This window comes from Corvus moneduloides, chromosome 16 (genome assembly GCF_009650955.1).
Source record: "Corvus moneduloides isolate bCorMon1 chromosome 16, bCorMon1.pri, whole genome shotgun sequence".
Taxonomy (NCBI): domain Eukaryota; kingdom Metazoa; phylum Chordata; class Aves; order Passeriformes; family Corvidae; genus Corvus; species Corvus moneduloides.
This window is the reverse complement of record NC_045491.1, coordinates 10,047,787-10,062,456: the sequence shown is the minus strand read 5'-3', so window position 1 is coordinate 10,062,456 and position 14,670 is coordinate 10,047,787. Positions and strand designations below refer to the sequence as shown.

Sequence of the window (14,670 nt, the reverse complement as noted above, 5' to 3'; positions counted from 1 at the left end):
TTATGGGTCTGTCCACACTACACACTCCCAATGCCATTGCAGCCCCCTGAAAGGGCACTCCAAGAGTAGCCAGATGAGAGTGTTCTGGCACTGTGTGTAATTCTTTGTACACCCTGCCCACACAGTCACTGCTATCCTGGCTCTCTCAGTGCCTCTGTGCTTTCCTCACACTGCACTTGGCTCTGCTTCAGGAGGAAATGGGACCAAGACCCTCGACCAGCTTCAGCCCCTGCCGCTACGCACCAGCCACGCTGCTTCCACAGACCAGTCTGCTGGTTTAATTGACGTTTCAGCTCAGATTGACTTGTGCCTCATCTAAGCCAAATAGGGGAGCAGTCCCTGCATTTCATTACCAACAGGTAATGCAAAGGCCGTGCAAAAACTGACCAGACCCAACAAGTCAAGCATGGTCAGGAGCACAGCACATCGAAAGCTGCGGTGACTCAGGTGCCAAAGTCCTACTGAAAGTCTCTGGGACCGGTCACATTTTCCTGGTGGCTCCGAATGTGGCTCTGTCAGTGCAGCTCCTGCGGCTCTGCGCCAGCAATGCCCTTCATTAATTCCTAATGCTGCCCCAAGTACATCTCATGTCCTCCAGGGCTTGGCAGCCCCTGTGAGCTGGGGCACAGAGCACAGCTCCCTACCTTCCTTCCACATATAACAAGAAGCCAAATGAAATAACGAAAGAAACTCATTTTAATGCCACAGAGGGAATTGTTTTATTGCTAAAGCAGCAAATAGAACTAATTGAATCCACTGGAAAAAAAAAAAAGGAGCAAAGGAATGAAAAGGGTAGGTGTGGAGCACAGACAAAAAGGGCGAGCTGGAGCCTGAATATTCATGGACCTAGAAACTGCAAATCCTTGAATGCAAAATATCTTCATAACTGATCATACTGCCAATGGCAATGCATGCACAGCTCGGAGACAGGCTTGGAATGTTTGCATTTGCAAGATTTTTTTTTTTTTAAGTAATATTATGGAACAAATTCTCTGGTTCATTAAGTTGCTTTGCACTGCCCTGGTAAAACAGACCATCCTGGGAGTGAGCACCAGGGCTGGCACAGGTTCCCACAGGTGCTGAGCACAGGGCAGGTGGCAGCACATAGCCCTGGGATAGTTCTGGTGCCCCCAGGCAGTTGGGCAGGCAGCTGGCGGGGCTATGAAGGCAGCTCTGACCTCAGACCCTGCCATGGGCTGAGCGTGGTCCTGCATGGCTGGGCTGCTGAGCTGGGGCACTTCACCCCAAATCACCTCACCTTTCACATGCCGCCAGCTACACCTGCCACAAGCTTTTAAACTCAGTTTTCAGTGAATTTTAATTTTCAGTGGCAACATATATATTAATGTGGGGGGTTACATTTTAATTAAGGCAGCACTCATGTTCTTCATTACAATACTAAGTCATCCAGCAAGGAACACCAAGGGTATAAATCCTGTTAATGAAGAAGGAGATATGTATCCTGCACTCTATGCTCCAGCACAGAGGCACCAGTACAAGATGACTCTCATATGAAGTGCAAGGTGAGAAAGCTGGATTAGAAATGCAGTTTATACTCCCAAGGGCCATACAATGTTCACCTGGCACCACAGGTGCCAAAGGCACCCCAAAGGCACCCAAAACACCAGTCCTACCTCAATCTACTTTCCCCACCCCGAGAAAGAGCCCAAGGCACAACACAGCTGCCTGGGTGTGCTGGTGGGGCCATACAGTGCCCGGGTCCCTCCTGGATGCTGACAGCCACACATGGGAGGGGAAGGGCTGCAGCTGAGACCCTCCCCAACAGCAGCAGCAGCGCTGCAGGATGAGGGTGTCTCCCCAGCCTCGGGGTAATTGGGGGCTCAGCTCTCCCCAGGCTCACTGGAAGACAGAGGCACAGGTGAAATCCACCTCTCTGTAGAGCCCCCCCTTCCTCCCTACACCAGCATCCCAAATCCTTACCCTCTGGGCACAGCAAAGAGCTTCAGGCTCACCTCTGCCTGCAACATACTCCAAGCATTAGAAAAAGTTAATAGGGGTCATGGGGGGAGCTGCACTGGGCAATGCCACACCAGAGCACCCCGGGGAAGGACCCTGAACCGGGCAGCAGGAGACGGACCTGCCACGGTGCCATGGGGCCCTCCCCCGCTCCCGCATCCATCACCCCGCTGACAGCCAGCAGCTCTGAACTTACACACTAATAAACAAGCTCCTTACACAGCCTGGCCGTGGGAAAGCACTTCTTCACCACTGCCTACTGCAAAAAAATGGCTGAGGAGTTCCTGATCAGGTTTTCCAAAGGAACCCATCTGCAGCAGAGATGTGGATCGCCTCCCACTGAGACAACCATATCCCAAGACAAGAGTGCTTCAGAGTATTATGCGGGAACAGAGCAATAATAAAACACCTTGCTGTAACTTTAGCAGCAGTGGCTCTAGCAGAAAAGCCTGTAATGATCTAATAACACATTTCCCTTGCTGCCACTCCAGCCTTGTGAAATCCAGGGTAGTTTGAGCCATAAATTCATCCCAGCTCTTCCTTTGTCATTAATTGTTAGGCTATTTGTACTACACATTTCACATACCAAATAGACTCCAATTTCATGGTGGGCTAGACTGCAGAAATGCTTCTTTTAATCTTTTTTAATTTTAAAGTGGTACCAAACTTTAATATTTTCTAATGGAGTGTATATTTTACTCACATCTAACAGTATCACTACAATTTAGGAGCAATAAAAGTCAAGCTCCCGTCTGTACAATAAGCTTGCAGCTCTATTTCCAAAGTTCAGTCAGTTAACCTAGGAGAGCAATAATTTCCCTACGATGAGTAACGATGCAGAATAATATTTAGTTAGAGGTAAACCCTTTTTGCATAGGAAATTGCATTATGATTTGCTGGGTCTATGAAGTTCTCAGCAAGATGCTTTAGTTTACCAATGAAATTGTAGCCTCAGGCATTTTTTCACAGTGCTTTGATTTTTTAGGGGGGGGTTCTAGATGATTTTGAGCTGAGTAAGGAGCCATTATCATTCCAGATCCCGGCATGTGTGGCAGACCCAGCAACAGAGCTCCTGCACCCTGTTCCCCACGTTGGCAGTGGAGGATGAGCAGCCCAAACAACAGCTGTCCCACCTCAGGGGCTGTGCAGCCCTGGAGTCTGTGCCCCTCCACAGTGCGCCAGCCCCTTTGGGGTTTGCCCTGCAGAGCCAGCTCCTGGGGGGTCATGCACACAGGTACATCAGCGATTGCAGCAGGTGCCAGGATGCCCTGGATTGTGCTCATTTGGCCAGATACCCATTTCTCTGGGGGACCCATTAACAAAGATCAAGAGCAGGAACACTGCTGAGTGCCCTCCCTTCACTGCTGGGTCCCAGGCATGTGTAACACCCTCTTTTCTGAGGTGCAGCTCAGCACCAGCACCACTCATGGCCCCAACATCCTCCCTCACGCTGCGAAATCACCATCCCAAACACATGGCCCAGCGCCCAGGAGCTCCTCTAGTTCATGCCTGACTGTGGATTTGCCTTTCTGTGCAAGGTGATCAGCTCATGTAGAGAAGGCAGAGCCCTTTTCTAGGGTACCCAGAGTCCTTTCCTGAGGTACCAGTGTCCCTCAGTGCACCCTTCTGCTCTGCGGGCCCCAGTGCCACAGAGCATGGAGCAGAGGTGGTGATTGGTAATTTGGGAATTAAAAAGGTACAAATGAAGAGCCCCAAAATGAGCCTGAAGGTGCAAGCACTGACAGTGCAGGGGAGCAGCACTGTGGGATCGATTCTGGCGCTCCTGGGGGAACAGACCGAGGAGGGATGAACCAATAGCCAGTTAAAGACCTCCAGCAGCAATGACTTCAGGATCCATGCTCTGCCACCAGCATTTCTTGAGTCAGCACTTTGGATGGAAAACGCTCAGTTTGTTGTTGAACAAGCAGGACCAGAGCCAAGTAATTGACAGTTTGTCACACAGCACCTTCCACCCAGGACTGAGCTGGGAGGTGACCCCTTCCCACATCTCTGGGGCTCAGTGGTGGGCCCTGAATGGCAGGGGAGGGGAGGTGGGGGGAAGCAGCTGAGCCTCCTGGGGCACAGAAGCACCTGGAAGAGCCTCAAAGCCTCTGGGGCTGGTGCACCCCCCATGTTGGTATCACACAGTTTGGGTGGGTTTGTCTCCCCCTTGGCTGGGTGGCAGCAGCTCCTGCTGCCAGCTGCGGAATCCAAGCATGGTTCAACTCCCAGTCCTGATGCTAACGTTGGCTTCCCATGGGCGTGCTCACGGGCTCAGCTTAATTATATGAGTGCCCATCAAGAACAAATACAGAAAGGGCAGAGCTGAGGCTGAAATAAAGTTATTTGCAGATGTGGATGAACACTAATACTAAATACATCACTGTACCCATCTCAATGCAAAATGAAAGGAAATACACTAAAGCAAAGGAGAACTGTGGATCTGGGCAACCACAGCAGTGCTGCTCTGCTCGAATCCAAAATCATTACTGCTAATAAAGGAGGGGGCCAAGTCCAGTCCAGCCTGGCTCTGAAGGGAATGGAAATCAGATTTTGGCTTGAAATGTGTTACAGCAATCTCTGTAATACAAAATAAAGTCTGGCAGATGGAGTTATTTTTATCCAAAGCTAGTTCTGTTTTGTAGGTCGGTGGCTATAACTGATGTCCCTTTGCTACTTCCTCTTCCCGCAGGTCCCCCTGCCTCAGTTTCTCCAGGCACTGACAAGATTGGAGCAGACAACTCCAGTGTATTTTGGGAGGATCCTACCTAGCTGTAAAAATCAATTGTGAATTTTGTATCCACCCCCAGCATTTGGCCTGTTTATACTGCCAAATATATTCTGTAAAGAAGTACTGTACTTCACAGGAGAGCTTGTCAAGGTAAATACCTTCATTTACATAAAATGTGACTAGCAATTGAAATGTTAAAGCCATAAAGAGCAAGTTTATGATCCATCCTTGATGCCTGGATGTATAATACGACAAGGGGGGAAATACTATGCCTTGCAACATTTACTAAATTGGTGTGTTGACACTGGGGAGGGAAATGGAAGACTTTGAAAAAAGAAGCTTGGAGGTTTTTTTTGAGGGGTGTTTTTGGCTTTTTTCTTCTTCCTTTTCATAAATATGAATCTGTTCCCCAGCCTTCTACAGTCAGCTTTCAACACTCTCCTTCAGCTTGGAAACTGCAGCTACCTAACTAACAAACGGGGTGAGCAGTGTCCACGTGCCATCATGCATGGAGCAGGGTCTGGGCAACAGCTTGGCCATGCACAGGGAGAGGAGCTGCTCTTGGCAGGGTCAGGGCCCAATCCTGCCCAGCCACTCCCCCCATACCCCTGACAGGCACTTTTGATCTAAACAGGAATTTCTCACTGTGATTGAAAAGCCTCTTACAGTCTGGAGTTTCCTTTAAAGTTTTTGAAATATAGGGGAAACCAATTTAAACCTTTTACAACCCTAAATAATACTTTTTAATAAATGGATAAAAAGGCTAAAATGAACTGCTGCTCACATGCACAGGACAGTGAAATTACAATATCCACACTGGATGCTCTGGAAAGCTTGATTGCGCAGGTTCCTCACCTGGACTCCACACAAATGTTTCAGCCATTCATTCATGCTCATACCTTCACACCCTTTGCAATTCATTGAAACCACTTCAAGCAAAGATCATCTGAAAGAAATTACCTCTGTGTATCACACTCCGAGCAGTGAGAAATGTCCCACATGAACTGGCCCAGCCCCCAAAGCAATAAAATTTCTGCTGAAGTGCATGAAATAATGCCTCAGAGAAAAGGAGTCCCCATGACAAGAAGAGGTAAAAGAAACCCATGAAAAGAAAAAGACTCTGACCTTTGTCAATACAAGGTGTCACAAATTCGTGTTGGAATTTTGACTTTGAAAATCTAAAGCCTTTGCCCATAACTTTCTTTGAGAAGCTGTTGGTCCTTCTCTGCCTGTCTGGGCTCTGCACAGAGCAGAGTGAGCCTTGTTGAGCCAGGGAGCAAGCACAGGTCAGGTGCCTCATTTAAACCAGAGAATGTGAGCACCCAACACTTCCCCTTTTGCTTCTCCAAGGGGCTGTTTTTTCCCCAGGCCTATTCTCGAGTTTTCTGTAACTCTACGTGCATGAGCAGTACTGCACTCACAAAGAGAGCGAAGCTCACAAACTTTGACATCATAGATACCACTTAAACTGTTAGCAGCAAAGCACCAGAGTGTTTACAGAGTGGGTTATTGAGCAAAATCCTAGAGAAAGGATGTTGTTGAGACTACAGTGCAACAGTTCAATGATTTCAGGGCTGGTGACATATGCCAGTTTCCTACATGCTCCAAGGGATGTTCCAACAGTCACTGTAAGAGGCATCCCCAGCACTTGTGGCTGGTTGTGCTGAGCCCTGTGTCCGTAACCCTCCCAAGGGAGCTGTGTCACTGCTTCTGTTCACAGGCTCCCCACACACACCGTGATCAGAGTGGGAGCAGGGCAGAACCCCAGTCAGGCATGGTGGTGGGACGTGGCCCCGGTCACTCCCCTCCACCCTTCTGAGGGAAGGGGGTCAGTCACTGCCCTGCCAAGGCGGAGTGGGGCCGGTGCCTGGGGGCTGCCAAGGGGCACAGAGAGCACCCTGCTGCCTCCCCGTCCTGCTCCCACCCTTCTCTCAGCACTTTGTGCCCACAGTCTACTACAAATATATTTCACATAGAGGCAGAAGCAGTGACAAGCCCTGTGGGAGCGTGTGCTCCGGAACCATCCTGCCAGTGTGTTGGCCCTGGCACTTCTCTCACCCTCTTTGCAGGAAGAGCCAGCGCAGCACATAGGGGCTGCAGGTGCTGAGAGCAGCTGCCATTCCCATGGCTACAACTGAACAGCCTGTGGATAACCATCATCAGGTGATAAAACACCACAAATAGACACAATTCATTCCTTCATCCCATTCCTTGAGCTAAAACAGAGCAGAAAGGAGGGAGACAACTGCTGCCCAGGAAGGGTACAGGGTGGGTTCCCCTGGCCCAGCACACAAGGCAGGGGCAGAGCCAGGAGACTCCCAGCTCTGGCACACAGCAGATTCACTGCAGTAGCTCTGGGTGCAGAAGAAAATCCATGCCTACTGCTGGAGTGGCCTCTCATCAATCCCCAGATGGGTGAAACACGGGGGCCAACCAGAACAGAGCCTGACCCCTGCCTGCAGTCCCCAGCCCAGACCCAACCCAGGTGTCAGCAAAGTCCAATACACTGGATCCATAGAGGAGAGAGGCAGCTGAGTCACTACATTTCAGCAAAAGCCAACTCACAGGAGTGCCCAGAAACAAAATCAATACACTTTCCCTAAGTTACCAAAAGTGCAGTGGGTACAACACTCTAGGAAGGCCTTTTGCAGAGAAACACAGCAGTTCCCAGGCTCTGCAGCAGTGCCTGTGGGGAGCAGCAGACCCCAATCCATCTGCCCATTGTAGGTGTTCCCACAGTGCTGTCAGCACAGGCTCTCAGTGCTGATGGAAAGGGTTTGATTTCCTGAATGCCCTGAGCCGATCAGAACAGCACAGGCATTACCCAACAACACAATTACAGCTCACAGCGAGGTGGCACTGTGTGGGATGAGGCTGAAACGGCCCCAAGCTATTGCTGCCCAACAGCTGTTAGGGGATGTTGAAGAAGAGTCCCCCCACACATCCCTGGACACAATTCCTGCTAGCAGCCATGGCAGCAAAAGCCAGGTACTCCAAGGTTGGGTCATCCCTGGGCATACAGGGATGGCCCCACCGCCCCAGCCTCCAGGTCAGCACAGGAAGGAAGGTGAGATGGCCCCATGGGGAGCAGAGCCCCCGGCAGCAATAACAACACACAACAGCTGCCTCCCCCATACAGACAAATTGAGGGTCCACAGGGATGCGACTGGGTGTGCCAGCTCCAGAGCCACAGCCAGCAGCCCCACGGAACCGCTGACTCGTGAGCGCATGTTTATCACTGAGAGAAGAGCTCCCTGTCATGGCATTATTCATTACTTGTATGAGGGCAGCAGCTCACCAAATAACACGCAGGCCTGACTGCTTGGGAGAGCACTCCAAAAAACCCAGACAGGTGGTGCAAATAGCATTAGACGTGCAAGCCATTCCACTGCCTGTCATGGTGACTGCTCCTGCAGCGGGACCACTCCACGCACACAGCTACACCCTGTCCAAGTGCTCAGCACTGCAGGCCCAGGGCAGAGAGGGGAATGTGATCTACTCACAGATACTGCTGCAGCCTCTCCATGAGGGTTCCACTGAGGAGGAAGCAAGGAGTAAAGCAATGTGCATGTACACACAGAATGTAACTCTTCCAATCAGTGAAACTTAAAACTCAATTTCAACTCACCACTATCAGGTGTTCTCTTTGTGTTATGGAAATCATATTCGTGTTAGAACTGCAAGTTTGTTTTCAAAATACTGTTACAAATCCCCAGTTTTTCTGCTAAAGGCAGGATGTCAAGACAGCCTTGAAAACGTAATGTGACAGAACTGAACCCCCTCACCATGCTGAGCCTGCAGGCAGTTGGGGATGGTGGTTGGGAGCACTGGGCTCTTCCACTCAGCTCAGAGAACCTCAAGGGTGCCCAACTGATGAGGTCTCCTGTGCTGGTCATTTGCACCAGCAGAAAGACACAAGTAAAGCCCCCCCATGCTGGTGCTCAGAGCTCCCACTCCCTTCACACAGCCACCTGTCCCCAGACCAGTCACCAGCAGCATCTGAGCATCCCGAGGCTTCTGCCCACCACCAACAGTGCTGGTGCATGGCAGCATGGCCACAGCGCAGTACCAAACAGGATCACCCCCCCCTTCTCCAGTCACACAAAGCCACTGGGACCACACCGACTCCAGGGTTCCCCTGCAGACCCCTGCCCAGCTCCCTGGGTTCTCTCCTCTCTGAGGCCAAACCACGGCCCCCAGCACCACAAGGGGACAAACCTGTCCAGGTGTTGGATATTGTGGGCAGTTTGCAGTTCCCATTATCCACAACATCCCTACACACTTGTGTGCCCTTGATCCACACCCGGGCAGGGAACTCAGGCATAACCCAAATGATGCGCCTGTCTGTGCTTATAATGAGCATTTGTGAATGTAATCTCCATTCCCTGGCCTCAGAGGCCTCTCTGTCATTCTGCCATCCTTTTTGTGCTCTCAGTGCTTTTCCAAATGCAGGATAGCTCAGGGCAGAGCTCACAGCATGGGACATGCCCACTGAGGCATGAGCATCACACTGGAGAGAGCAAATGCCTGCAGTCCCACCTGGCCACGGGGGACATGCAGAGATCACTCTGTGCCTGGGCACGTCAGAGAGCAGGGGGACACTTGGACACTGGATAAAAATCAGCGGCAGCTCCTGCAGGAAAGATGCCATATCCTGGGGAAGGAAGGAGCAAGTTAAAGACAACGACTTACAAAGGAACGGCAGAGGGAGATTGGATGCCGTTTAAGGAAAGCTGTACCATGGAACTTGTCCTTCAGACAGCCCAGCATTAGGATGGACAGAATCATAAACTGCAACCACACAAACAATTCTGGCAGCATAACAGAAACTAACCAAAATTAATCTCAGCCCAGTTTGCACCAGTACATGTATGGGAAGACCTCTGTTTGCAACTGCCACATGAACTGAGCTAGTCAGACACAGCATACAAACCTTTGGCTTTCCCTACAGGCTTCCAGGAAAAAACAGAGCAGACGGTGTGGAACTGCCACCCCGACATGACACCCTGCCCCCAGCAGCACAAAGCTGGCGTCCCCTGGCCCAGTGTTTGCAGCATCTCCAGTGGCTGGGAGAGATCCTGGACAGAGACCCAGAGCGTTCAAGGCTTTTCAATCTCAAGGCAGCACAGACACAGGCAATGCAGCATGGGGTACACACAGAGAAATGGCAATGCCCTGGTGCCATCTCCATTTCACAGGTGGAGAAGGTATTTCCCTTCCCTCCAGCTCTTCGAGGCTGGGAGATAATCTTGGGACTGAACAAGGAACCCTGAAGGTCTGCCATTCCCTTATTTCACTATGTAAGAAAAAACTTGACAACGTAAAAGCTCAGAGTGTATAATGCAGAAGTCACCATAAGGAGAGGCTGGTAAAAACTTCAATAGTTGCTTCTTTGCTAAAAGAACATTGACATTTCTGTGGATAGGAAAAATCTCCAATTATTCTACCTGGGACACAGCTGTGAGCTGTCAGCCTCCCTGGTGCACTCAATCAGGTAATTTCAGAGAAGGTCAGGAAGAAACAGCTGCTGGGATGGACAGCGATCTTTCCCCATTCTGCTTTTGGTTTGTGTTTGCACGGCACTAAAAGCCAGTCCATGACGATAGCCTGGCACCAGAACAGCACCGGGGAAGTTGTGGCTGCTGCTGAGGCCAACAGCAGCGTCCTGCCCCTGCAAGGCTGAACACTTTTGGAAGGAGAGGGGGAGAAGCACGTGTTGGGGTTCGGCAGGTGTGAAGGTAACTGTAGGTCAGGCAGCCAGGCCTGCAACAGCAACAGAGCAGCAGAGTCATTTCTTTGTCCTGTGTCCAGAGCATCCATCCCACAGCCTGCTCTGCCCAGACCCTCACACACCAAGGGTGCCCCAACCTGTTCTTCTCCCACCTCTCCCCCCCCGAGCAGCAGAGCTCCAGGGCTTGAAATGAGCTGCACACACCAGAAAGCTGCTGCAGGGATGGAAAATATCAAACTGCAATTCTGCAAATGAAAACCTGTGTGTGCCTCTTATTCCACGAGAGGAGTTACACCCACTCACTAGCCCTTTTCTAGTAGCTTGACTTTAAAGATGAAAAAGCAGCTACTCATCATACTCAGTGCTTGATCTTCTTCTGCCTGTTTTGAATAAAACCAAACTTTTTTTATACGCCACTTTCTACCATCTTCTAGCAAGTTTTCTAAACTTATTTTTCAAGGTAAGCCTTTCCTCCAGGAAAATTCAATACAACAAAATACTGTGTCTGAAATTATATCTATAAACACAATAACCATAGCCAGTCCTTTATTTCTTCCTCCCATCAGAGCAGCACACTGAAAACACTCTCAGGGACCACCTCACTTTCTCAGTGCTGAGGTCCACTTTCTTGAAATCCCTCCAGAAAATCCCACAGCATTTCACCAGAGCCAAGTGGATGCCACACCAAGTGTTACGAAGACTTTGCTTCCACAATCCCCACAGAAGACTGCCTGGAGTTTCTCACATTTAAATACCCCTGACACGAAGACCATGTACTTTATTTTAATAAAGAGTGACCAGATAATCCAGGCAGTAACTAACCTGCTGCTTCTTATTTTTAGCTTCATTTTCAGAGCAACTAAGCAGCTGCCATACTAACCACAACAAGAACTTCACCAGCTCAGCCACAGATCACTTCTTATCAAGAACCAGTACGGTTTGTCTTGAACAGTGAACTACAGAACTACTGAGAATTTTAAAGTTCTACTGATGTGCTGCATTCTGCTCAGAAATTTTTAAAGAGAAACACTGAGCCATCACAATCCATTGATTTGCTAAACCTGCCAAGACACTTAACACTTCCTTACTGCAGTCCAGTGTTTTCTAATAACCAGGACTTTTAACATAAAACTCTTTTAAAATGTTACCCACCATCAGACAACAGTATTTAGAGACTTCTTCACGAACAGAATTAGATCTTGTCAATGGAGAAAACTTCCTGACGTGGAACTTGTTGAATAAAGAGTAAACCTTATTTGTGAAGCAAAGCCTGTGCTCGCAGGAAGGTAGCATCCTTCAGCCCTAGCAGCACCTGGAATAACTTGCGATCTTGTTTATTTCAGTAATTATTAATTACCGACCTATTTAGGCGTATTTTACACCAAGTACAGCTGAACTGCTACGGTCTGCTCACACACTCTGACCAACCGAGAGGGATGTTATTACAGATTTCCTACTTTCCCACCAGAACACCGCGTTTTCAATCGCCACCGCTGCCAGGCGCGGCCCCCGGCGACCTCCCGCCTGCCCCGGCATCGCGGCTCGGCTCTCCGGCTCCGCACCCGCCGCGTCCCCGCGGAAGCACGCGGGGATCCCGGAGCCCGCGCCTTCGCCCCGGGTCCCGCCGGGGGAAACAGAGGACCCCCGGGACCACACAGGAGCTTCCCCCGCCCCGCACGGAAGCGCATTCCTCCTCCCCCCCCGCCGCGGATCGCGCCCGCAGTCCCCCGCCCTCACCTGTACCACTCCAGCCCCTTCTCGTAGTTCCTGTCGAAGAAGTGGGGCTCGGTGCCCACGGCTCGCACGTCGGGGTGTGCCCGGATGGCCTCCAGCAGCGCCCGCGTCCCCCCCTTCTTCACCCCGATGATGAGGGCTTGCGGCAGCCGCTTCTCCCCGTAGTCCGGCGTGGTGCTGCCGCTGCCGCCGCGGCTGCCCGGGCTGCCGGCCCGGCTCAGCTCCTCGTCCGTGGTGCTCGACTCCTGCGGGTCCCTCTCGAAGGCTCCGCTCTGCGCCGTGATCACCTCCCCGGGGGCCAGCTGCGTCCGCAGCCAGGTGCCCGCCGCGCCTTCCCGGCTGCCGTTGGAGGCCCGCGGCGGAGCGGCTGAGGGGGCCGGGGCGCCGGAGCTGCCCGGGGCGCTGGCGGGGGAGCGCGGGGCCACCGTGACGGGGGAGGCGGTGGGGGAACGCGGGGCCCCGGGAGCCGCCGAGCCAGGGAGCGCGGCGGGAGAGCGCAGGGCGGCCGGACCGGTGCCCCCCATCAGGCTGTAGCACAGGTAGGTGAGGCACAGGGAGAGGCTGCACATGCAGAGGAGCTTCCGCGCCGGGGGCCCCTTAGAGCCGCGCCCGCCCGGCACCCCCGGCTGGGCGGGGGGGGACATGGCTGCTCCCCGCTCCTCGCCCCGGGCACCGGGCGCACATGGTGTCAGCCGCCGCCCGGCCGCCCCAGCCGCATGGGGCGCCGCTGCCCGCCCGCCCCGCCGCCGCCGGTGGGGGGGGGGGCCCGCATGGCACGGTCGCCGCCGGCCCCCGCCGGGTACCGGGGCGCTTGGGCTCCGCGCGGCCGCGCTCCGGTGCCGCCGGCTCCGCACTGTTGCCGCCCGAGTTCCTGCCGCGAAACTTTGTGCCGGGTGGGAGGCGGGAGCGCGTTCCCGGCGCGGGGAGGGCCCGGCCCGCCCCCGCCCCCGCCGCCGAGAGCGCGGGGAGCGCGCCGGGCCGGGCGGCGGCGGCGGCACCGCGGGGCAGCGGCCGGGCAGCACCGCGGACAGCGGCGGGAGGCGGCGCGGGAGCCCGGAGACCCCCGGCCCGGGCAGGCCCGGCTGCCGCAGTCCCGCTGGCCAACCCGGCTCGCCGGGGACAGCCCTCCGCTGCCCCACACCCCGCCTGCCCCACCTGCTGCCCAGACCCACCCTCCGTGCCACATCCACCCGTGTCAGCACCCACGGCACAGGGAGGACGCAGGGCCTCAGAAACAGGGGCAGTGCCAGCTGTAGGCTACAAATCCTCCTCCTTTTCCCCTGCAAAAATCACTGCGCCACAGCTCCTTGGCCCCTTGTTCTGGCCTTCTCCCCTCCACCTCCCCCAAGGTCTATTCTGTCCCCAGCCCATGGCTCCTGTCCAGAGCCTCCAGCTGCTAAGAGACAGGTCCTCTGGGACAGCCCCATGCAGCAGGGCCCAGGTCCCTTGGTTCTGGCCCTACAGGGATCTGGGACAGAGAGGACAGTTTCTTAGGGTAGCCTACCTTCTTCCTGGGATCCTGAGGAGAGGTGGCAGACCGTGGGCAGGGGCAGGCAGGAACTTAATTTGGAGCGTAGAGGGTTCATGGTTTAGGTGCCAGGAGCTGCACTAGTAGATGAGGCCAATTACACCCTCGCACGATGCTCTTCCAGGAACTCTGTCCCTAGCCTTGGTGGAGCAGGCTGAGGCTGACAGCTTCCCTCCTCACAGTATTCTGGAGCAGCCATCACCTCTTTCCAGCTCCACGTTTTGTCACTTCCCACCTCCAGTTCTCAGCTTTGGCTTTAGGATGGATTTTGTGAGGGGAAGAAATGCATTATTGTCTCTCAGCTTTCTCCTATACCTCGTCTGGGGTCTCCAGGAGTCTCTCCATCATGGGTGTTGCCCTAGGATATCGGGGCATGTTACAGCTCTTGGCATCCTGCCCCACAGCAGAACAGTGCGGGCAGTGCCATGTACAGTGATGAGTGGAGGAACATGGCTATTTGCTAAAACCCTCACAGGTGAATGAGCAGCAATCTAACCTTGTGCACCTGCACTACCAGCACTACCTGAGGGCTGCAGATCACAGAAAGAGCCAGCACCTGACCCCAGTGGCAAAAGCTGCAGAGCAGCTACGTGTTCATACATGCGAGGGCCACAGCTGCACTTCTGAGCCAGCACTTGGAAAATGCAGACTGTCTCCAGCCCTGTGCATCTGTGAATGCTGTGTACCTCATCCTGCTTGTGAGCAGGACAAGTATTTGGAGGCAGTGACACTTCTCCACTCACCACTCTGGGAAACTGCTGGATTGTGCATTCCATCACACAGAGGTGTTCTGGCTGAGGCTGGATGGGAGAGAGCTGGCGGAGTTTCCTCGTGCTCCCCCAGCTGATGAGCCGTGGCCTAGGTTTTACAGGGGAAGCCCAGGGATTGCCCACGTTTTACAGGGGAAGCCCATTCCAAACCTTGCTCTTGCATAGGGAACATGGAATCATGGAATGTTTTGAATTGTAA

General features: G+C 53.1%; 1 protein-coding gene across 1 annotated transcript in view; it reads right to left on the bottom strand.

Moving 5' to 3' along the window:
• HS3ST4 (heparan sulfate-glucosamine 3-sulfotransferase 4) overlaps positions 1-12,905 on the bottom strand; it is a 54,761-nt gene extending 41,856 nt beyond the window's left edge. The window contains exon 1 of the mRNA XM_032126160.1: positions 12,177-12,905. Within this exon, the coding sequence (XP_031982051.1) occupies positions 12,177-12,817 (641 nt within the window). The 5' untranslated portion in view covers positions 12,818-12,905. The remainder of the gene's footprint in view (positions 1-12,176) is intronic.
• Between the last annotated feature and the right edge of the window lie 1,765 nt (positions 12,906-14,670).